The sequence below is a fragment of the Rhinolophus sinicus genome, chromosome 15 (genome assembly GCF_057876585.1).
Source record: "Rhinolophus sinicus isolate RSI-liver-muscle chromosome 15, RSI-T2T, whole genome shotgun sequence".
In the NCBI taxonomy this organism is placed as follows: domain Eukaryota; kingdom Metazoa; phylum Chordata; class Mammalia; order Chiroptera; family Rhinolophidae; genus Rhinolophus; species Rhinolophus sinicus.
The window spans coordinates 24,172,478-24,197,235 of record NC_142515.1 but is presented as its reverse complement, the minus strand read 5'-3'; the positions used below and the strand labels follow the sequence as shown (position 1 = coordinate 24,197,235).

Here is a 24,758-nt window from a genome sequence, read left to right as displayed (position 1 = left end):
AACATGGAGGGAACCAAGGAATGTGGGATTAAAATTGAGAAGGAAGAAAGAAAGGAGAATACTCTTTCTAAATGGGAAAAGATACATTTTCTTCTGCTTTCCTTTCCACAGATTGAGAGATTGCTCAAGTAACAGAAAACTAAATCCTGTGTTAATCCTAATCTTGAATGTCCTGCAGCAGGTGGGCTGTCAGGCCAGAGCACCTGTTTTCTGATGGGCGTGTCAGCTCAACGTTAAGAAGGGGCTGGGTCAGTGAGAGGCTGAGGGTGGGGAGAGGGGAGGCTTAGAGGCTGGGAGGAGGGGGAGCAAATGGGGGAAACTGAAGGCTGTCTGCCCTGAGGCTGCGCTACGAAATGGGGTGCATGGTAAAGAACCCCACCAAGCCCTGGGGATGGGGGTTTGGAACCCCCAACATGCCCAGGGGTGGAACCTGTGTGCTATATAAACCTGTGTGCTATATGATGTGTGGTGAAAGACTATACATCCCTTCAAAATTTTCAGTACATTTTATTGTGCTCAATCACACTTTTAGAACAAATGAGTTCATTCTGGGGAACTCAGCAAGGAAAAGAATGCTGTATTAGAATAAAGTATTGCTGGCACAGGGGCAGGACAACTTCCACAGGCGCACTTATACTCCCCAAAAATGTCTCAGACGATGCATACTGTTTAAAATGCCCATTACAAAAATGGGTAGCAGTGGGACCAGGTGTATGTATGGGAAATCCTTTTCTTATCAAGAAGCTATTGGCTATGGCTGAAATGGTCCTCTGGGATTTCAGAACTGGGCACCTGGTTGTGCTATGGGAACGAGCTCCATGATGAATCATTGCCGACTCTGAGCTAGACTCTGGGGGCAGAGGGGCCAGCCGGCCAGAACCAGTCCCTGGACGCAGTGTGGACTGGCATGGAGCCTTCAGGACCTAAGCCGTACCCCCAGAATCGGTTCTGTTCTTACTGAACACTGCGGAATCTGTGTACTACTGATCAGCGAGGCCCTATCCCTGGAACACACGGAGACTATTCCCAGTTATTCTGAAGATGTTTATATTTAAATACGTCCCAGATAATAAAATAGAAAGAATGCTCCCTCTGATTGAAGAGCAGGATCAAAGCCTTTCAGAAGTGTTACCCTGGGCACTGTGGCTTTCAGGCAGAGCCTCCCTGCCCACTTCTTTTTACTTGGCTGCCCGGGGCTGCACTTTCTTTGGTAAGATTCTGTCTCCAGGCCCTGCGCTGGGAACTCTCTTCGTAGGGGTTACTTGAGGGATGCTTCTCTTGAGTTGGAAGTCAACCTGGAAGAAAAGAAGAAGAAACCAGGAGAGTAGAGGAGTCAGTTTTCTACCTCCTGCAATTGAAATTGGGGGAAGATCTATTTGGACCCAGTTTCACCACAGTTCCAGGTTCTGAGGGCACGAGACAGAGGAGAATATTACAGTAGTGACACAGAGCAGCATTGGTGGTGTCATATAGGCTTGGCTAATATTCCTCTCCAAAATGGTACGTAATCACTATGATACATAGGGTGTGTCTGGATGAACGTACTATTCATTTATATGTGTTAGAAAAAAACTATATCTATACCTCAAACCATGATTCCACCAATATGATTGCCTAGGACAAGAACTAAGATTGATGGTGTTGTAATAATCCCTTTTATGCTGACTGTGTGAATCAGGTGTCATGCTCAGGCATGCCGATGAATGCCTCAGACCTTCAGAACTAAATTTTCTGCCATAGTTGTTTGGCAATATAGATAGGAGAGATGATATGGATCGTTAGTACGGATTCTTAAATCCCAAATTTCCATGTGCATTAATGCATCATTCCCAGCAATGCATTGACACTTCCCTTCTGGTTTGGCATGCTGGTGTAAAGATGCTATTGACTGACAAGTTGGGATATACAAGTTGGGCTGTGGAAACATCCCAGGGAGTGAAGGGAGAGGGAGTGGCTCTAACCACACTCCCCTGAGGCATCCTTGGCTTCCAAGCCATTGGAACAGTTTAAGGTGCTGAACCCAGCTGGGAGTTGAAAAACCTGCAACTAACAGGGCTCTCTCCATGGGGTTATTTCCTGCCCCCCTGCCACAAAAATCCACCGCCAGCTTTTCTCTGTTAGTTCCCCAAAGCAGGGGAAATCAAAGCCAATTGCACTGTCATTGTTATTTCCCATATAGTAATACAGGGATCTAGGAAAGAAAACAAAAAGAGACAGAGACAACAAAATGAGAAAAAGAAATGAAAGAAACATGACATCTGGAAGGCTGTGGGGAAAAACAAAGGGGAGAACACTGGACCCTGGGAGATATTTGAGTCTTAACTGTAACCCTCTAGTTAATTATCTTTTTCTTTCCTCTTCCCAGGTGGGTCTCTGCCTTAGAATGGGAAGACAGACTCTACTGTGATCAGTAAATGGATTCTTAGTTGTTACCGTATCTGGGAATTGTATCCAAAAGACAGATTTTTACCCTTTGAGTTATATTAACACAATGATGGGTTATGTTCATTTATTTAAAGGCTATATGACAAAGGAGCTGAAGAAGTAGATAGAGCATGTTACTCAAGAGGATGTGCAGCTGTTTGTGTTTGGCACTGGACAGATTTCCTTTAATGTAAGACTTAGGCACGCAGCTGCCGAACAGCCGTTTGGTTTGGGGGTAAATGAGGAGCAGGGGCTATAACAAGAAAAAAAGGGAAAGAAAATATGTTGGCTGGGAAATTAGGATTGGGTAGCAGGCTGCAATGGAAGTTACTCTTTGCTTCCTGCCTCTGCAAGGAGAAGTCCTTTATAATATACAGGAAGTGAGAGTGGAGGGACTGGGAGAGGAGAAAGAGAAACACTAGAAATTTCAGAGGAATTTTCAAAAGATTAAAGAACTTTTTATCCTGATCCTCGTGCTTTCAAAAAGGGGGTTACAAACACAGGTATGAGCGCAGCACGAGGCCCTGTAACATACTGGCCAGCGAGGCAGCCCTGAAGGCCTGATGGAATCAAATCATGGCTCCCACCACTTACTCCCTGCAATATTGGGCAAGTTTCTGACCTTCTCAAAATTTCAGTGTCCTCAGCCACAAATGGGGATACTTGTATCTATCAAACAGGGTTGTTGTGAAGGTTACATGAGCTAATTCTGGAAAGCGCTTATATAGTATCCAATACATAGAAACTGTTCAACAAATAGTATTTATAACTGTATTTGAAAAGACGAGCTACTTGACTGCACTGAGTTAACAGGAAAAGGGGAGGGAGGTCTGCTAAGCTCTAGGGCTGTACAGAGAAGGAACTGGACAGAGTGAGGAGGCCTAGGGAAGAGTTGACTTGTGGGAAAGCAGGTCTGTAGGTGCTCATTTAATAGGATGGCCTCGTTATCTTTTCCTCATTTGAGAAATATGAGATTGATGTCACTGAACCTCTTTAGCTCTGAGATCCTAACGTAGTATGACCAAAACTCAAAAGGTCCAGACTATAGATGAAAAAAGTTCTTTGCTTCTCATCCTGCCTGTAAAAGAAAGCCGTGGAGAGTTGAACATTGGACAGCAGCTGGTTCTTGGCTGAGGTGAGTAGAAAGCAAAGCTGTCTGGGCACACAAGGCACCAGAAGGGGGCAGAGTGCCATCTGGTGGTAGTCTTTGCTGATGGCACAGAAGAATGCAACAGCTCGTGTATCTGGGCAAGATCTCTGGGATTTACAAACTAACATTTGTTGGGCATTTTCTATGTGTCAGTCACTGTGCTACATGCTCATTTCAAGCTCTTGTGAAGGAGGTACTATTATCACCAACTTACAGAGGAAGAAACTGAGGATGAGGGCGATTGGGTCATTTGTCCACAATCTGTGGACAAATGAGCTGGATTTAGAACCAGCCGGTACTGTTAATCACTGTGCTACGTTAAACAGAAGAAAAGGAAAAGTCATAAGAAGTGGGGAAGGTTATAATAGGAAAATGACAGGATAAAAATTAGCATATGAGAGCAATGATTTTTTTTTTTTTTTAGGGTGAAAGAGGGAAGCCAGGCAAAGATTAGAACAATGCAATTGGTTGTTTATGACTTTGTATAAGTGATCTTTACAGTACTCTGTCAAGATCAGCCTAAACTCACCAGTTTGGGTTCCCCAGGACCCACGGTCACACTCACTGTCTCTGGGTCAAACCCAGGTGCTGTGCAAGTGACAATGTAGGTACCTGGAAGCAACAGCCGGAAGTAGTCGCCGTGATCACCTAAAAGTTACAAGGATATAACTCAGTCTGCTGCTTAGAAATCGGTCCTGAATTGGGCCTTTATATGAAAAACAATCTGAGGATTTTAGCTGACCACAAGCTTGAGTTTCCTTAATAGCATGATGAAACTGGTTAAGATCGAAACCAATCATACATGTAGGGTGTTGTACGCACCATGTTTCCCAAAAAATAAGACCGGGTCTTATATTAAGTTTTGCTCCAAAAGACGCATTAGGGCTTATGTTCAGGGGATGTCATCCTGAAAAATCATGCTAAGGCTTATTTTCCGGTTAGGTTTTATTTTCGGGGAAACACGGTAATAGGAGTAGGGGCCTCATCTCCTGGGAAGTAGGAGTTACACTGTGCTGTGCGCGTAGAATATTGTGTTTAATTCTAGACTCTGTATTTTCAAACAAACTCATAGCCACTAAGGGGTCACTAGGAGAAAGGTTGCATATCCATAAATGTTTTGCCCGGTAAAGAGACTACATGAGACTTCTGCTTCAATGTTTGAAAAGTCACTGTGAAGACATGTCTACCTGAAGCAATAAGCATGAGAACTTTGGGTTTAAGTTGCAAGGAGGAAGATTTTGCAAGACAGAAGCAAAAACTATTGTGACACACAGAGCTGCCAAAAAAGAAAGGGACTGCTTTATGAAACTCTGAGCACTTAAGCAGGGACTGAATGAGGGGCCCTGGAAAAGCTATCCAGTTGAGCAGTGCACAACCTGTGTTAATGGGTGTGGTGGCCCTGGGTTTGACAACAAGCCCCCAGTGGTGTCATATGTGTGTAATCATATATTGAGTGACCACTAAAAGTCTGATTTTGAGAATCCTATTTTTAATAGTTCTCTCATCACCTTCAAAGGGGAAAATAAAATTCAAAAGAAAGCCTATTTCTCTGTGGCAAGAATATAGCATTTGGCTAGTGACTTTACATTTCTTTAGAATCAATTGTGACCATGTCTTTAAAATTTCTTTTAGGTGTACAGAATGAATAATTGAAATAATCAGTGCAATTACGAATGAGACAGACAATAAATAATGAGAAGTCTGTTTTCAGCCCCTATTAAATGTCTGTAACTTACTTTAAATACTTTAGCAGAAGCAGTATGTTATTATGCATATGTTGGGTAGTTTAAGTCATGCCCCGGGGCTGTTATTTTCTTAGCTGAGGACTCACACTCAAGAGTGGTAGCTAATGTGTTAGAAAGGCCCAATTCCAGATGCTTTCACGAGGGCTATCACGAGGGCTTTAGCTATTGTTATCTATAGTCAACCATAGATGCTTTATTAAGCAGTATCATGAATGCTAACAATGACTTTCCTTAGTGGTGAAATGAGTAATTTATTAATTTAGTATAATGGGTGTTGGAAGTGGGTCCTTATTGGTGAAATTAATGGTATTCAATATATGTTGATTGGTTAGAATGTTTCAGTCATTTCTCACCCTTGTGTGAATGGGATATAACAATCTCTCAAGCCCTGAAGCTCTTAGGGATACCTGAGGTTTGATCCCTAAATAGTCCTGGGTCGGGCCACTAGGCTCGAGGATTCCGGTGGTCTGATGCTTGACTATGAGGCTACAGAATTCTGCCTTTAGAATGATGCTGTCTTTGCCTTGAATGAGCCTTTCACGTAAGATATGTTGGGATCATGTTAAAGAACACAAGTTATCTTCTTAAAGTTGAGATTTCATCCAGTTGAAACAGTCTGAACTGCAAATGCCTGCTTGGTAATAAACGCGTGTGCAGTAGAATGCGGCTGAGCCTTGCTGGTATGGAGGTTGTGGGATACAGGTGGATCTCACCTGCCCCCTAAGCACTGACAGCCACTGTTCTACTTTAAAAACAAAACAAAACCAACAAGCAAAAAACAACTGAAAAATCCCTGCGAGTTGTGCATGATCATATCGGGCTGGGGCAATTTGCAGCACCATGTGTCATGAGATAGTCTTTATCCTTCTAGCAGGTTCCATCAGTCTTGCCCCCCAACAAGCCTATAGGATGCATCTTGGCTCCTGAATGCTGAGACAAATGGTACATTTGCATCTTCCTGGTCCTTGCCTGTTATTTCACTGTCCCATTTCTATTACCCTTCCTTCCTCCAACCCCCCACCCCCCAAGGATGTCCCTGCTAGTCTGGCGGGCTTGTAATTTGGCCTCCTGATTACGCTGAAGAAGAGGGAGTGGAAGCTTCCTTCTCATCCCAATGGGTAGCAGCCACCTACCAGAAGTGACATCATGGTTAATCCCGCTGACAGAAATGACAGCCTCAGGGAGATTATTGTTATTCTCATCGAGTACCATTCCCTTGATGCCTTGGTGTACCTGTAGGAAAAAACTTACAGTGTAACTATGCTCATAAAATATTTGTACAGTGTTTCAGAGTCCTCAAAGCTCTGTCTCATCTGTTTTCACATTTGATCTTCACAACGATGATCATAACAGCCCCTTAACTGGTCTCTCTGTTCCTTCCTCCACCAATCCCAATAATCTCTTCTCAACAGAACAGTCAGAACGATCCTGTTAGAATCTAAGTCAAATCATGTCATACGTCTGCTCAAAGTCCAACTCAGAGCAAAAGCTAAAGTTCTTACGATGGTCTATAAAACCACAGCTCCAGTCAGCTCACTGAGCTCCTCTCCTACTGCCCTCTCCCATACTCTCAGGATTGTTCCAGTTCCACTCGAGTCCTGGCCTTGTATTTTTTTAATTAAAAAGTTTTTTGAATTGTGATAAAATCACGTAATATACAATGTACCATTTTAGTCATTTTTTAAGTGTGCAGTTCAGTCGTATTAAGCATATTCGCACTGTTGGGCAACCAATCTCCAGAAATTTTTCATCCTGCAAAACTGAAACTCTACACTCATTAAACAACTCCCCATTTCCTTCTCTCCCCAGACCCAAGCAACTACCGTTCTACTGTCTGTCTCTATGAATTTGACTATTTGTCTTTTTGTGATTGGCTTATTTCACTTGGCATAATGTCCTCAGGGTTTATTTATGTTGTAGCATGTGACAGAAGTCCCTTCTTTTTTCAGGCCAAATAATATTACATTTATGTATATACCACATATTGTTTATCCATTCATCTCTTGTTGAACACTTGGGTTGCTTCCTCCTTTTGGCTTTCATGTATAATGCTGCTATGAACGTAGGTGTACAACTATCTCTTTGAGACCCTGCTTTCAGTTTGTTGGGGGAGGGGGTATATACCCAGAAGTGGATGGTTGGCTCATATGGTAGTTCTAGTTTTAATTTTTTGAGGAATCGCAATACTATTTTTCATAGCAGCTGCACCATTTTACATTCCCACCAACAATGTACAAGAGTTCTAATTTCTCCACATCCTTGCCAACATTTGCTATTTTCTGTCATTTGTTGGTTTGTTTTTTTTAATAGCAGCCATCCGAATGGGTGTGAGTGGTATCTCATTGTGGTTTTGTTTTCATTTCCCTAATGACTAGAGATGTTGAGCATCTTTCATGTGCTTGTTGTTGGCCTTGAATTTGCTGTTGCGTCCTCACTGAGGAACCCTTTTTTCTCTAGACATCTGCGTGGTTCTCTCCCTACCTCCTTTATGTCTGTTTAAATGTCACCTTCTCTGTAAGGCTTTCTTCGTAGCATTTTGCACTTAACATGTTATAAAATTTATTTTATTATTTTGTTTATTGTCCATGTATCTCTTCCTTTAGAATATAAACTCCATATGGGTGGGGATATTTGTTTGTTTGTTTATTCATAATTCCCAGCATATCGTACAGCTTCTGATGTAGAAGCAGCCCAGATCGATTATATTGAGTCAGACCTGACCCACACAGAAAACCTTACCTACCATTAGAATACTCTTTTCTTTCTATAACCATGAAAGTTACAGAATTCAATTTTACCTGTTCCAGGAATTGGATTAGAGCTTCCCGATTACCCAGCCACTCACGCTGTAATTCCTCTTGGCGGGGAAACTTGTCACAACTCAGTTCCAGCGTGATCTCAAAACAGTTGGTATGGAGATAATTAAAGTCTTGCATTCCTAGGGGAAAGAGGGCAGTGGCAGATTTGTATAACCAGGTTCCCACCCAATACTCCATCTCCGCTCTCTTTAATCACAATTTCTCCACACGTACCCCATTACCTTCTATTCTACTTCTTGATCTCCATTTATTTTTCTCCTCCATAAAACCTTTCCCCAGATTCCCAGGTCACATGCCTTTCTAGCGTTCCAGTTCTCTCTCTTCATAAATGCCCATTTTGTCATCTCCACCCTCAAGTTTTTTCCACTTCATGACTTAAATTCACTTCTTGTTCCTCTTAACATTTCCAAAATCCACTTACTAGTCATGCCTTAACATTAGACTATGCACTTGTACTGTTTTCCGGAAGACTATGAAGTTGGTCAGACCTGGGAGTTAGAGATGGGACAAATATCTTGCTCTCACACCCCTTCTTCTGCCTAGAACACGGCACTAACCTGAAAAGGCAGAAGGCAGCTACTTTTTTTCTCCATCAAATGCTTGTTTGCTCCTATCTTCTATATTATTCAATCAGATCAATTATTTTAAAATACATTTCTGTTGATTAGAATGGGGTTTATCTCCCAGACTTATTTGGGTTAAAAATCATCCATTTAATCAACTTTCACCTACTCTGTAAGCTGATGCATGCAAACACTGTTATAGAAAGAACGGGGAAAGTTGGAGAACAACTGCAGCCTGTTACATTGGTTCTCTGTCTGCTTCAGAATCACCTGCACCTTCCGTCCAAATACAGATCGTTGGGTCTTAGCCCCCGAGTTTCTGATTCAGTAGGTATGGGGTGAGGTTCCCAAATTTGCATTTCTAAGAAGTCCCAGATGATACTGGTGATACTGGTCCAGAGCCCACACTGTTGGAAAAATCTTTTTGATGAGCTTCATGATTTTGAACTTGTACCAGATTAATTTGGGGCAATGATTCTTAGTGGAGGCCTGGGCCATGCTTTCCCAGATGATGGGAAGACAGAGGGAAGAACATGTATAATTTGAAAAAGCGTATTTGATATTTTATATTTTTTTTTTGGCAGAGAAACTATTGCTTTCCTAATGCAAAGTAAAAAATGTAAAGTTCAACAAAATCTTCTTGCCTTGTCTTCAAGTGAGTTCTCAGTCAGCTTCCCAACGCATGGTGACTCCCTCACCTTCCTTCTCACTCTCTCCAGGACAGGCCATCAGCCCAGTGTTCACCAGAGTGCTTTCTATTATGTGGGCTCTGGCCAGGTCAGATTGGAGAGGACAGGGAAAGACAACTGCTAAAACATGATTCCCAAAAGATCCCAGCTTCCTGCTTCAGCCTCTTCCCCATCCTTAGCTTCCGTAGCTACGAGGGTTCATACGCAGAGGTTCTATATGGGCCCTTGGTGATGGGGAAGGCCCAGGAGTAAAGAGAGAAGCCTCTTGCTGGAGGTTTCTGCTACGTTATCAATGGCCACTGTCCTGGAAAACTCTTGCTCATGGGAGATGGGCAGGCAGGGTACAGAGCACGAAGTGTTTGTGTCCAGGCCAGCTCCTCTGCCCACCTGTTGCTATGTGTGGCATAATGCCAGGCCAGTTAGAAAAAGCCTCATGTTTATAAGCCAGGCATTTCCAAATGCTTTTCATGCATTGTGAAATTTAATACTTACATCAAAATTATGAAACAAGTAGTGTTATTCTTTTTTTTTTTTTTTAAGATTTTATTGGGGAAGGGGAACAGGACTTTATTGGGGAACAGTGTGTACTTCCAGGCCTTTTTACCAAGTCAAGTGGTTGCCCTTTCAATCTTAGTTGTGGAGGGTGCTGTTTAGCTTCAAGTTGTTGCCCTTTCAGCCGTAGTGTTATTCTTAATGTACAAATAAGGAAGCCAAAGCTCAGAGAAGTTAAGTAATTAGTCCAAAGTCACATAATGGGTAAATGGGCAAGCTGGGTTGCAACTCAATGTACCGCTGACGTCCGCACTTAACCACTTGACTACATTATTTCTCTCCTATGCCTTAATCTACTGTGTAAACCGCCAGTTTTAAAAGATCACAAGGTATCCCTACCTTCGTTTTAATGAACCACAAAATGATATTAAATGCTAACTTAAGACTTCACCCTTTTCAGATTTCTTCTTGAATGCAAAATTCTACACTATTCCTGCCATTTCCCTAAGGGGGCGGAGGAAGTTAGAAAGAAAAAAGCCCTGCTCTTCTCCAGCTTGCAGTACTGTTGTACCCAGCCTTTCCTCACCTTTGCTGAGAGAATACCAGGAAGCCCCATTGGTGATGCCATCTGGGAAGTAATCCCCACAATTCCAACCCTGATGCATCCATCCATGTGCATAGGAGTAGACCTTGGCCAGCTGGAGGAAAAGTGGCAGAAATGACTTTGGGTGTCCCCAACTCACATGGCAATGCTCGTACTCAGAAGTGGAGTGAAGCCAAGAAACCCCAGGTATAAACAACAGATGATTTGCTTTAGTAAAAGAAAATACCAGCAGAGATAGAGATGGTGTGTGTGTGTGTGTGTGTGTGTGTGTGTGTGTGTGTGTGTGTGTATTTTGGACTAAAGTTAGGAAGCCTGTATTCTGATTCTTCCACTATCTTGGGGCTAAACTTCTTCAAGTGCCAAATGAGGGACGGCACTAGATGATCTACAAGCTCCCTTCTATACTCTTTTTTTAAAATTTATTTTTCAGTTCCAGTTGACACACAATATTATATTAGTTTCAGTTGTATAATATAGTGATTAGACATTTATAACCTTTTGAAGTGATCTCCCCAGGGAGTCCAGTACCCATTGGACACCACACATAGTTCTTACAACATTAATGACTATATTCCTTACGCTGTACTTTACATCCCTGTGACTATTTTTGTAATTGGCAAATTGTACTTCTTAATCCCTTTCTAGATGTACCATTTTCCAGCTGAGTCTTGTTTGAAAGAAAGGAGTACGATAAAACTTTGTCAGAAAAAGAACTCTGTTTTGAGGGTGAAAGGTGTGTGGTGGAAGGAGAGGAATATATTTAGAATGTCTATAAATTCTCTTTCATTACTATTTTATAACAGTGGACAAAATAAGATTATTAGAGGAGAATATATACTTGCCTTGCCAAGCAACAACTAGTGTCATTCTCTATGTAATTCATTAATTGATGAGATAATAATTAACGTTATTATAACCATAAGAATTAATTGATGTTATTAACTATTATTTATATAAATTATGTTATTAATAATATATTAGCTATAAAATAATTAGCCTGTTAATTTTATTCTATTGCTGTTTTGAACTATTACATAATTTTTTTTAATATGCATGGTCTATTTTTCATTAATATAGCCATACTACCATAAAATTAAAAATTAGAGCCCCCCAAAATTCACACTTAATGCCACTCACTTACCACCAGCACTATTAATATTTTGGCATAATTCTTGCTTGTCATTAGCTTAAGTACTTTTTTATACTGTGGTACAATTTTTTACATTGTACTATAAAGCTTTCCTATATATTTACTGTTTAATGAATTTATGGCTTATTACTGAAAACAAAGTGTAATTTAGTAGATCATAAGCTCCTAATGAGCAGCAGTGTTTTCAGTTATTTCTTGTGGACTTGTACCTAACAGGGTCCCATGTCCCTGACTTGACCTGTGTTCCTCTCTTGAGCCCCAAGTGCCTGCCTGGACAAGCTGCCGTTCTGCATACCTTCTGGAAAAGCTTGTCATCGGGCGTGGGGGTATTGGCAGTGCGGCGGAAACCTCGGAATCGATGCTCCAGGGACTTGTCATATGGGTAATTGGCCACCACTGCCCCTCCATGGAGATTGGCTGAAAGAACAAAGTTGAAGGAGCGTATCCAGTGGATTACAGCCTGGGTCTCCGGTTCCACCTGAGGAGAGAGGAGAGTTTGGTGGTGAAGCTGCAACTGAAGGTACCAAATGGCCATTTGAGTGTTTGTCAGGAAGTTGCTGGAGGAGAAGATGTATGCCTAAATGCACGTCTGAACAAGACAGTCCTACCAGATTTGAGAAATGCAGATGGGGAAATTTTGATCTTTTTTGTGATAGCTTTAAAAACTAAGTGGATGGGACTGTTTTTCAAAATGAAATCTTATGTGGACTAGTAGCACACAATATAGGTAAGAAGAAAGCATGTAAGGCACTGCAACTGTTGTTGTGTGTGATACTATGATGGTGGATACATACCATGATACATTTGTCCAAACCCATAGAACGTACCACAGGAAGAGTGAGCCGTAATGGACACTACGGGTTTTGTGTGATAAGGATGAGTCAACATCGGTTCATCACTTGTAACAAATGCACGGTGTTAATGCGGGAAGTTGGTGATGGGAAGCAGGGGTCTATGGGAACTCACTGGACTCTCCGCTCGATTTTGCTATGAACCTAAAACTGCTCTAAAAAATAAAGTCTATGAGAGAGAGAGAGACCCTAGTTTGGCCTCTCTCTGGCCCCTACGGAAGGGTTCTCCAATTTACTCACTGCTCCAGTGGCTTCTAAGGAAGCTTTGCAGAAATTTAGGGGTCTAGTAAATAAATCTGGAAAACTTTGGCTTAAAGTGATGGTTATCAAACTCCTCCTTCCCCCAACACATCTGCTGTAATGTAGACGTGTGGAACATACTCCTGTGGTCATACCCAAATTTTACGGATTAGAAATAGTGTAATATGGGCCAGTCTTGGCTAAGCAGTGAAATTCCACGCTTTCTATTGCATATGAGAGTGCTAGCGAGTGACAGTATTCTAAGGAAAGCTTTGAATCCACTTGGACTTGCAGTATAAGTAAATAATTTACAGTCTTCAGTGTTTTTCCTCCTCTCAGGATGGATGTGCTTAGAGGTTTTGTGGTGTTACTGTGTTAATGGCTCCTCCTGGGCCAAAGGTAAGCTGTGAAGGCCCCATCTTTTCTATTCCAGTGGGGAGTGGATAAATGGGATTAGGTTTCACCCAATCAGAATGGATATAATACCAAGGGCACCAGTCTGGCTCTGTGACCAGGGCTTAGCCCCCTTGAAGCAGTCCTTTCTCTGTGTCCTACGCCTCTGACCATCAGCACAAAGCCAGCTGCTCACTGTTCCTCTCCCTAAGGCTGTCCCATCAGGAGAGAGAGAGACAGACTTAACTTCTCATTCTCTTTTTTTTCTTCTGAGATTCAGACAGAGGAGCAAGTGGGAGTCTATTATTATTGGCTCAATTACCTTCTCAATTACTTCAACAAGCTAATAAATCAGAACATCCTTCTGGTTGGATATGCTGATTAGTACAAAGTTATTTTTGATTTATTATTTATTTGAGCCAAGAGCATAGTTGCTATCTGAAATCTAAACACGTCAGCATGACTTTTGCTTCATTTCCAACTGAGATTATTCTGTCTATAAAACTCCCAATAAAAAGCTTTACAGGGCCGGCCCGGTGGCTCAGGTGGTTAGAGCTCCATGCTCCTAACTCCAAAGGCTGCCGGTTTGATTCCCACATGGGCCAGTGGGCTCTCTACCACAAGGTTGCCATTTCAATTCCTCAAGTCCTGCAAGGGATGGTGGGCAGCGCCCCCTACAACTAGCAATGGCAACTGGACCAGGAGCTGAGCTGTGCTCTCCACAACTAAGACTGAAAGGACAACAACTTGAAGCTGAACGGCACCCTCCACAACTAAGATTGAAAGGACAACTTGACTTGGGAAAAAGGCCTGGAAGTACACACTCTTCCCCAATAAAGTCCTATTCCCCTCCCCAATAATAAAAAGAATAATAAAAATAAAATAAAGCTTTACACCTGTTTCTCTCCCCAGTCTCTAGGTTTAGTTATTCACAGACAGAGCATTTAGAACTATCCCATACAGTGTGATAAACAGGGTGGCAGTGAAGATCTGAGGATGACAGGAGTTATTCCCAGGAGGAGGCCTGCCAGCAGGAGGAAACCATTCACATTACCAAGAGTGGCATTACCTCCTGGGGAGAATGGCCTGGGAACATCGAATGGGACTGAGAGAGTAAGAGAAATGAGGTATAATAAAGTAGTTGAGGGTCATATAGAAACGGAAGAGGAAAATCAATCAATCAAACATTTGAGGGCTAGAAGGGAAGGAAAAGAAAGGGAAGAGGAAAACTGTAAGGGTGAGACTCTCTGAACTTCTTTCTATAACTAATTGTTGATGAGCATACAGTTTATCACTTGTAAGAGAACTTTCTCTTTAGAATGTTAAGAGTTTGTGTCTACAGTACAGTGCAGAAGAAAGAACATTGGACTAGGAGTCCAAAGACCTGGGTTTTAACCCTGATTCCATCAATTACTGGCTGTATGAATTTAAATTATTTCATGTACATGTGTAACAGCTATGACACAGGGATGGATAACACTGCTCGATGCATTCACCGTACAGTACCAGAATGACCAACTGAAAGGCTAAGAAAGAATTCTGTAAGACTGTAAAGTACTGTCTCACCTCCTTCACTACCACAGCCACTAACGTCAAACTGTGTGAGCAGGTGCTCCATGGAGGGCCCTACACTGGGGGAGGGAATCAATATAAAGAAGCACAAGATACAGTTATTATTTTTCTGCACACAGCAACACAGAGTTGAGTTGATGGTCAATTCTTGCTTGTTGAGTTGATGTGAAGATTGCTAGAAGAAATTGCAGGTGCTGATTTCCCTACGTCTGTACACAAATTTCTTCTCATACCTGATTTTTCCAGTTGTCTGGAAGGGGCAGGTGGTGGTTGGGGCCTCCGTACTTCTCATTGTAGTAGATGTAGGTATTGAGGTCCGGAAAGTTGCGGTTCAGGTCCACACCATTTGCGTTGTTCCTGCCAACTAGATACCCAGAAATGTCTGGGCCCTAAGAGGGGAAATGGAGAGACGAGAAATGAAGGTTTCAGACTGAATCTTATGTTTGACAAACACTGTATAGTTCTTTTCAGGTATTAGCTTAATCTATCAGATGATAGAGCATTTTCCTCTTTAACTTATCCCAAGTTCCAGTGGTTCAACTTTCCCTGGAGACCACGTGTGGGAGGTAGAGATTCTAAGAGAAGCTGTAACAGGTGTTTCAGGATAATGGAAACCCCGATTGTTGTTGTTTTTTCAACAGCTTTCTTGAGATATAATTTACATACCACCATATTCACCAGTTTTTTTTTCTTTTTCTTTTTTCTTTATTTTATTTTATTAAATTTATTGGGGTGACAATTGTTAGTAAAATTACATAGATTTCATATTCACCGGTTTTAAGTGTACAATTCAGTGAATTTTAGGATGCTTACAGAGTTGTACCACCATAACCACAATCTAATTTAGGAACATTTCTATCACCCTAAAGAGAAACCTCGCATCCATTTACAGTCACTGCTCATTTTTACCCCAGCCCTAGGTAATCACTTTCTGTCTCTGGAGATTTGCTTTTGCTGGACTTTCACATACATGGGATCATACATTACATGTTTGCCTTTTTTCACTAGACAATGCTTTTGAGGTTCCTCTGTGTGGCAGTATGTATCAGTACTTCATTCCTTTTTATTGATGAATAGTTTCCTTATATGAATTTGCCACACTGTGTTTACCCATTCACCAATTAATAGGCCATGTTAGTTTCCTAGGCTTGCCATTACAAATTACCACAAAGCTGGTGGGTAATACCCAGAGAAGTTTGTTCTCTCACAGTTATGGAAACTGGAAGTCGGAAATCAAACTGTTGGCAGGGCCATGCTCGCTAAAGCTTCTTGGGGAGGATCCTTCTCTGTCTCTCCTAGCTTTTGGTGGTTACCAGTATCTCTTGGTGTTCCCTAGCTTGTAGACGAATCATTCCAATTTCTGCTTTCATTGTCCCATGGCCTTCTCCCCCATCTGTTGTCTCTGTACAAATTTCTTTCTTCTTATATGGACACCAGTCATATTTGATTTAGGGTCCACCCGAATCCAGTATGACTTTATCTTAACTTGATTACATCTGCAAAGACCTATTTCCAAATAAGGTCACATTCACAGGTTTCAGGTAGACATGAATTTGGGGGAATACTATTCAACCCAGTACATGGACATTTGGTTGTTTCCACGTTTTGGCTGTTGTGGATAATGCTGCTATAAACATTCATGGATAAGTCTTGGTGGGGATGTATGTTTTCATTTCCTTTGGGTAGATCCCTAGTAGTAGAACTGCTGGATCATAAGATAAGTCTATGTTTAACTTTTTCAGAATGGCTAAACTGTTTTCCAAAGCGAAACATGAAAACCCTACCACCACTTTTTAAAATTTAGTATTCTTGCTTATCTTTCTTCTGAGCAATATCAACCTCATGCTTACACTTCAAATTTTATCATTCATTTGGTCATGTATTCATTCATTCATCCATCCATCCATCCATCCATCCATCCATCCATCCATCCATCTCCTTCTTCCATTTAGTCAACCAACGTTTATTCAAGTCCATCTCTGACAGACACTGGGGAAACAGATAATGCGACATTATTCTAGCACTAAGATTTCACAGTATATATGGGGATATATATATATAAAGCCGTAGAAAAGAGATGTGTTCAGAGGCCCTTGCAAAATTGAAATTCCATTCAATGTTATGGGTGGCATTGGAGAAGGGGAATAGTCCACTGGACTATTGGAGTCCTGTGTACTGAGAGAGTAGAGCCCAGCTTGGTGGCTGTTCCTAGAAGTAGGGTGAATGGTTTGGTACTGGACTGGTAAAAACTCATAGATGCATTACCAGTCTCATATTTTTCTAAGAAATCTTTATTTTTCTCAGATGTCGTCATTTTTCGTGGCATCCTGCTCATATTTTATTTTTAGATCTCATTGAGAACATAATTTCTTTTGCAGTTCTCTTACACATCCTATATCAGTTTTGATCAGTTGAAAACTCTTGTCTGGTTTTTCAGTTTTGAGTTTGATTGTTCACTTCTATGCGATAGTAATTTTTTTCCTTTTTCTTCTAGAGGTTTTCTACTACTTGCTTATTCATGTCAACGTTGTTCTTAACTCTCCACGTTAACAGCTATGTTAATCTTCCTATTGATATTACCACTCACACTGGGTCCGTAGTTAGGCAGGCAAGTAAGGAATTCTCTTAACAGAAGGTTCCCATAAACAGGGTTGGCGGTGCATTAGTTTCCTATTACTGCGGTAACAAATTATCATAAACTTAGTGACTTGAAACAGCCAAGTTTATTACCTTTTGGAGTTTGGGAGATCAGAAGACTGAAATGGGTCTCACAGGACTAAAATCAAGGTTTCGGCAGGAATGTGTTCCTCCCACAGGCTCTAGGGGAATCTGTTTCCTGACTTCCAGCTTCTAGAGGACACCGGCATTTCCTGGCTCACGATCCCTTTTTTCTTCTTCAAAGCCAGCAGCATAACATCTTCAAATCACTCTCTGACTCTGGCCTTCTGCCTCCTTATTCCACATCAAAAGGACCCTTGTGATTGATTATACTGGACCCACCCAAACAACCCAAGATATTTTAAGGTCAGTTGATTAGCAGCCTTAATTCCCCCTTGCCATGTAACATAACGTATTCACAGGCTCCAGGGATTAGGACTTAGGTATCTTTGGGGGAAGGACGGAGCATTATTCTGCCTTACCCATGGGTGGCTTTAAAACTTAGTGGCCAGGCAGGTCTTCCCTGTGAAGCCATGCAGATAGGTTTCCTCTGGGTGTGGCAGGTAGCTCTGGGAATCTGAGAACCAGATGGGTCCTCTCTTGGGTTCAGGTTCAAAATCTGCTCTCTCTGAACAAGTATACAACAGGTGAACAGATGACCCCCAAAATGGCCATAGGAATTGGTGGGCTGGCAGGGGTCTTCCCCACTTCTTCCCACCCCACCTCATCCTACAAGAGACGTGGGTAGGTCCTGGTGTTTCTCCAGTTTCCCCACTGAAATATAAGGAAGGGCCAATAGAAGGAGAGCAGCCAGGCTGGGACTCTCCCCCAAACCTCTTTCAGACTTTTCTACTCCTTTGGAAACTCAAGCCTTGAGGCATGAGTGTGCACCTCTCTGATTTCCAGTGGAGGGACAAAGTTTCCTTTTTTTCATTTGTTGAGTCATGTCAGCAGGAAATTGTGAGATGGCAAGGGTCAAATTTGTGTTTGGTTCAACCTCTTGGCTCCATTCACCTTCCTGCCTCCACTCGCCCTCCAGCCCTCTCCTCAGATAGGTCTAAAATACTCTTGGGATGGGCTGGTCATGGAAGGACAGATACTGCGCGGTTCCACTTGTATGGGACAGTGTGGTCAGATTCATGGATTTGGGAAGGGAGGGCTGGTTGCCTGGGGCTGTGGGGAGGGAGAAATGGGGACTGCTAAACAATGGGCTTAAAGTTGTCGTTGAGCAAAATGGATAAGTTTTGGAGATCTTCTGTACAACATTGTACCTGTTGTCAACAATAATGTATTGCCTACTTAAAATTTTGTTAAGAGGGTAGATCTCATCTTGAGTGTTCTTATCACAATAAAATTTTAAAAAATTAAATAAAGTAATGAAGTCTAGTCTTAAAAAAGAAAAAATTATCAAGACTACTCTAAATAGATAATTTTTAAATTAAAAAAACTTTAATTTACACCTTCCCCAAATAAACAAACAAACAAATCAGGTTTAAACGTAGCTTTTAAAGGAACATATAAAAAAAAATAAAAAAATAAAAAAATAAAGGAACATATTCATTATGTAAGGCAGATGCCTGGTTTCACCCTTGAAAATTCTAATTCAGTAGATCAAGAAAAGGGGTGGGGAGATCCGGAACCTGTATTTCAAAAATCTTCACTTAAGATTTTGATGCACAGCCACAAAATTATTACTGCTTTAAAGTTAGGTACACCGACATTTTGAATTTATGTTAGGAAATAAAGTAAAAGCCCACAGACTTTTTTTTCCTCTCATCTCTCCCCTGCAAATACAACTCTAAAATAGAAAATTTAAAAACAGAGTACGATACTAGTAGAGGAAAAAAAACTACAGAAATATAATAAAGTATGAAGAATCTTGAATTAACCCATCACCCTGTAATTCTGGGAAAAGATTGATCTCCCTGATTCTCAACCCCACCAATGCAAATGTAAGTGTCTTGTGAAAGAGAGTAGAGTATTAAGGGTTTGAAGCTGAAAGCTCAAGGAAGGAGGTCTATTTTGTAATATCCCTTCATGCCTGTGTATTATTTTCCTTTACAAAGTGTCACAAATATTGCCTCATTGACCCTCCCAATAAAAGGGAGATCAGCTGGAAAGGTGTTGAGATCAGCTGGAAAGGAAACTCAGAGAGAGCCTACATTCATTGGTAGAGTGCCAAAAGACGGAACCCAAGTCTTCATACATTATTATATTTCTGTTGGTTTCTTCTCTATTACATAGTGAGATTGACAATGGGCCAGACAGAAGACACACTGTCTACTGGTTTTTACTTTATTCCTTAAGATGGCTTTATTCTCTGCACGGCTCCGTACCTGGGCGGCGGCCACCTCGTAGCCATCGGGGTTCATGGAAGGCATGATATGAATCCGCGTGCTCTCCACCAGTCGCACAATGCGCTGGTTCCCGTTCCGGAACTCCTCGCACAGGAACTCCGACAGCTGCAGCAGCAACTCACGGCCCAGCACCTCGTTGCCGTGCATGTTCCCCACATACTTGACTTCCGGTTCCACTGCAAGTGTGAGAAAAACACACAGGCAGATAAAAGATGGGGAAAGCTTGCAAGTGCTAAAGAGAATCTCATGCTTTCATTGGATCTTTTCCAATAATAAGAGTAAATTGCGTTGCCAGAGGGTAAGGGGGGTGGGGGGTGGGGGGTGGGAGATGAGGGTAAGGGGGATCCAATATATGGTGATGGAAGGAGAACTGACTCTGGGTGATGAACACACAATGGGATTTATAGATGATGTAATACAGAATTGTACACCTGAAATCTATGTAATTTTACTAACAATTGTCACCCCAATAAATTTAATAAATAAAATAAATAAATAAAATCTCCAATTAAAAGACAAAAAAAAAAAAAAGAGTAAATTGCAATTACAAAGTGCTTGGTACTTAGAAAAACTAATATCTCTCTTTAATACCTGAGAATGTGTTTTGAGGCACAAAGTAGGAAGGATTCTACGTATATCTCATTCTTTAATCTTCTCTTTGGCTATATTAACTGTTCAACTGAAGTAAGGGTTCAGGTCATGAAAAGTGCCTCTAGAACCATTTAAAGAAAATCATTCTTGCCTCCACTTAAAAGGAAGGAGAAAAGCTCTGGCCAAGTGATTTCCCTTCCACCCACCTTCCTGCTTCCATGACTTTCCTGATTCTGGACCTTTCCTCTCCACATTTCCAAATCCTCCTCAACATCCTTGTAGGCTCTGTGAAGCCATCTCGGGTTCTCTCTCTGCTGGGAGGGAACTTCCCTTTTATGGTACTGACCACTTTCTACTCCGAGTTTTACCCAGTTTTGCACATGTTCTGTTTTCTTTACTGGACCTGGCCTTTGCAATGCATACAATTTTTAATTTTCTTTAGGGCATGATTCGTTGTTATTTATCTCAGTATACCTACATCAGTTTTCCCCAAAGGAAAGTCTATAACCCACAAGGATCTTGTAGTGAATTTTCCATAATGTATAGTTTTTAATCTTAGTGCATTTCTTTAATCTTAGACTAGGTCTTTCTTATTTACTTGGTGTTAAAATATCCCTTCTTTTAGGAAAGGATGGTGATAGCAGATGGCAGGTAGTATTCTTCTACATCTTGTTTGGTAAAATAAAAATTTGGAATATCTATTTTAGTCCCCTCCAATCTCTCTTATTTATTAAAAAAAAAAAAAAAACAATTAACTTCTGTAAAATCTAAAAGTTGGCAACTACTGCCCTATAGTAACTAGCATAATGCCTTGCACTTAGTAGGTGGTCAATGCTAAATTCTCTTGTCTCAGTATATGCAGAATCCAAACACTTCTCATCATAACCCCTGCTATCATTTTGGTTCAAACTCCTACACTTTCACGCCCAACTTATTACAATAAATCTACTTGAATGTCTTACATTTGCCCAGTCCATTAAAGTGTGTTTTTCTGAGTCAGGGGTCTGCACACTTTTTTCTGTAAAGGACCAGATAGTAAATACTTTGGGCTTGCAGGCTATATTGTCTCTGTCACCATAAGCAACCACAGACAATACAAAAACAAATAGGTGGGAATATTTCAAAGACACTTGATTTACCAAAACAGTAACTGGCCCTAGGGTTGTACTCTGCTGACCCCTGCTCTGAGTGACCTTTTACATTTTTAAGTCAGATTATGTCCCTCTTTCTGCTTAAAACCCTCCTGGGGCATCTCACTTCACTCAAAAGAAAAGCCAAAATCTCTCCCAAAGCCTATAACACCCTACTCAATCTCCTCCTGCCCAGTTTCCCTGACCATACTGCTTTCCCATTGTTCACTCTGCTGGAGCTGCTGGGGCCTCCTTGCTGTTCCTCACACATGCCAAGTGTGCTTCTGCTCTTTTCTCTGCCTGCGGTGCTTTTGTCCCCCATATCAATCAGCATGGAACACTCCACCACATGCTCAAAAATCACCTCATGAAGAAGCTTTTCCTAACCCCTCCCCTGCTCAATCCATAGTCCTCCATGGCATTCCCTGTCTCTCTTTCCTGCCTTATTTTTCTCCATAGCACTTATTTTCATCTGACATAATATATATTTACTTAGTTACCCATTTATTGCCATTCTTACCACCTAGAAGTAAGTCCCTGAGGGCAAGGTCTTCGTTTTATTCTCTGCTGTATATTCAGAGTCTACAAAAGTGCTTGTGTAGAACAGATAATCATTAATATTTGTGGGATTAATAAAGAATGAATGAGAGGAATGAATAGATGAACAGCTAAATTACAGGCATTAGTGGAAATTACAGGCATCACCACAGGCGAAATAGTGAAAAAGTTTCAAGAAAGGCTTGAATGCTAGAAAGTAGAGGGGAAACCAAGAAGGGGGGCATGGAGTGAGAGGCTAACCCTATAATGCCCAGTGGTACGCACAAGCTTCCACAATGAACACATAACATGAGTCAAAGCAGGGGCTTGCTATGCAAGTACAGCTTCAAAGCAAGGCCCTTTTCCACACTTCAGCACGTTGCCTTCCATGAGCTACCTCCCCGCCTCCTACCTCACCCTCCTCACTGGCATTAGAGCTCATGGTCCAGCTAGGTCTTATTTTTGGGGAAACGCGGTAGGAGGTTAGGAGCCTAGTGCAATAATTTAGGCAGGTTGTGATGGCGTTTGGGCTGGCGGGGAGGGTGTGGAAGTGGAAAGGAAAGGAGAGATTTGAAGTTGGCAGTTTAAAGGGGGAATGGACATAACTTGAATGTCACAATTGCTATACATAAAGCAGTGAGAAATGAGAGACAACTTAAATGTCCATCAATAAATAAACAGTTAAATACAACCATGCGTGAAATATTATGCTGCCAAAAATAATGATGTAGATCTACATTTACAGACATAATACCATTCATGAAAGGCTATGAAATGAGAAATGCAGTTATAGTGTGATACCGATTTTATAAAAGAAATTATGTGTGTGTGTGTGTGTGTGTGTGTGTGTGTGTGTGTGTGTGGTTAAATATGCATAGAATAAAGTCTGGAGGGATATACATCAATATGTTAACAATAGCCATCCGTGAGTGGTGGGTTATGAGTGAGTTTGTTTCCCTTTTCTAATTTCTGATTTTAATCCAAATACCAATTGCTCTTATAATAGAAACAAATGAACAAAAAAATAACACCGTGAATAAAACTCATACCCCAGACCTCAAACCCTCTCCAGGATACCATTCTCTACCCCACCGTCATTCCTCAAAAAGATATCCCTCATTCCTGACAGAACTAGAAGGGCTAATGGTTTCTGTTTCTGTCTCCTGAGGTATTGGATAGGGAAAGACAGAACAATAGCAAGGGGGGGAAGGGTAATAGGAGGGAAGTAAGGGAATAGCATGGGAGCAGGGAAGAAGACTCATCTTTCGCCATTAAGGTCTTGAGCAACCAGAAGCCAAAGAAGAGTAGTGGACTGGAGCTTGAACTGGGGTGCAGCTCCCCAGAGGCAGGGGCCATTTGAGGCCTAAGTAGGGAAACAGTGCAGCCTGAGGAAGAGGTGGTACTTTACAGGAGGAGACGTCCCTGGACCTCCCCAGAAGCCACCCCGATTACTAGATTTGTAAGGGAACAGTCCTGCCCTATACACTCCAAGAACTGCTCGGGGCTTACAGGGCTCGTGGATTCCGGGGAAGTCGCTGAATTCCAGCACGTAGAGGTGTCTCCCCTTCACACTGCGCCCGATGCTGTAAAGCCGCGTGATGTAGGGGCATTCGTTGTGCACCTTGTACAGCGTCCGCACGAGGTCATCATAGCGGCGGTGGCGAAAGGTCACCGGGGCAACCAACTTGAAGAGAAGGAGGAGGTGGAGGAAGATTGAGAGCAGGCCTGACATCTTGCTGGGCTTTTTCAAAGAGAATCACTGAAATGGGCCCCACCTGTCCCAACAACCTGGCTTCTTCACCAGTCAAAATCCAAGGGCTGGACCCAGCTCTTCCTAGCTTTCCGCCAGTAAATACCAGTGTGACAGCACCTGGGAAGGAAGCTCAGAACTGTCCCGGTGGAAGCTAGAAATTATTCGTATAGCTCTGGAATAGCCACTCATCTCTCCTCCCCCATTTCTCTGCTTCTCCTAACGGCAGGAAAACCTTTTGAAAGGTTTTTGCACTTCCCCGGATTGAGTAGTTTCACTGATTCTGGTTTACCTATTAACTGGACTGTAAACAGGCTTCAATAAATAGCTGCTTATAACCCTTTGATTCCCAGAGAATTTTGAGAAACGTGGCCTGTGCTTGTTCCCTACATTACAATTTAAAGAGGTGTATTAAAATAGAGCTCTCTGTCTCTTCCCATCCACCCCACATACTGCTGCCAAACTATCTTTGTAAAGCACAACTCCGTCTTTCGTCCTAAAAGTCTTTCAACAGATGCCACTGAGAAAAATTAGAAGATAAGCCACACACTGGGAGAAAACAATTTTAAATCATATATCTGAAAATGTATCCAAAGTACATCAAGAACTCTTACAACACAATAATAAAACAAAAAAAAAGACAATTTTAAAATGGGCAAAAGATTTGAATAGACAGTTCATCAAAGTAGATATATGCATGGCTAATAAGCACATTTAAAGATGTTCAACATCACTGGTCATTAAGGAAATGCAATTCAAAACCACAATGAGCTATCACGTCACATAGAATGACTCTAATTCAAAAGACACAAGTGTTGGCAAGAATAGGGAGAAACTGGAACCCTAGTATATTATCACTAGGAATGTAAATGGTGCAGCCACTTGAAAACATATGTCCACACAAAAACTTATTCGTGAATGTTCACAGCAGTATTATTCACACTAGACAAAAAGTGGAAACAATCCAAATGTTCATTAACCAGTGAACGGGTAAACAAAATAGGGCAATATCCATACAATGTAACATCACTTGACAATGACTA

The 24,758-nt window shown here is 41.6% G+C and overlaps 1 protein-coding gene across 2 annotated transcripts; it reads right to left on the bottom strand.

The window, feature by feature from the left end:
• Positions 1-487: 487 nt before the first annotated feature.
• On the bottom strand, positions 488-23,980 carry CPN1 (carboxypeptidase N subunit 1). 2 transcript variants are annotated; one of them, XM_074339225.2, is made up of 10 exons: positions 23,741-23,969; positions 23,475-23,649; positions 19,687-19,883; positions 14,926-15,081; positions 11,932-12,114; positions 10,469-10,580; positions 8,118-8,257; positions 6,453-6,552; positions 4,104-4,222; positions 488-1,295 (listed from the first exon to the last, which is right to left on the bottom strand). In XM_074339225.2, the coding sequence occupies exons 3-10, from the start codon at positions 19,852-19,854 to the stop codon at positions 1,179-1,181; spliced, it is 1,095 nt and encodes a 364-aa protein (XP_074195326.2). In that variant the 5' UTR covers positions 19,855-19,883; positions 23,475-23,649; positions 23,741-23,969; the 3' UTR covers positions 488-1,178. The 2 variants fall into 2 exon arrangements, with proteins under 2 accessions (XP_074195326.2, XP_019580442.3); XM_019724883.3 differs by having other exon boundaries at positions 23,475-23,980.
• Positions 23,981-24,758: the final 778 nt, after the last annotated feature.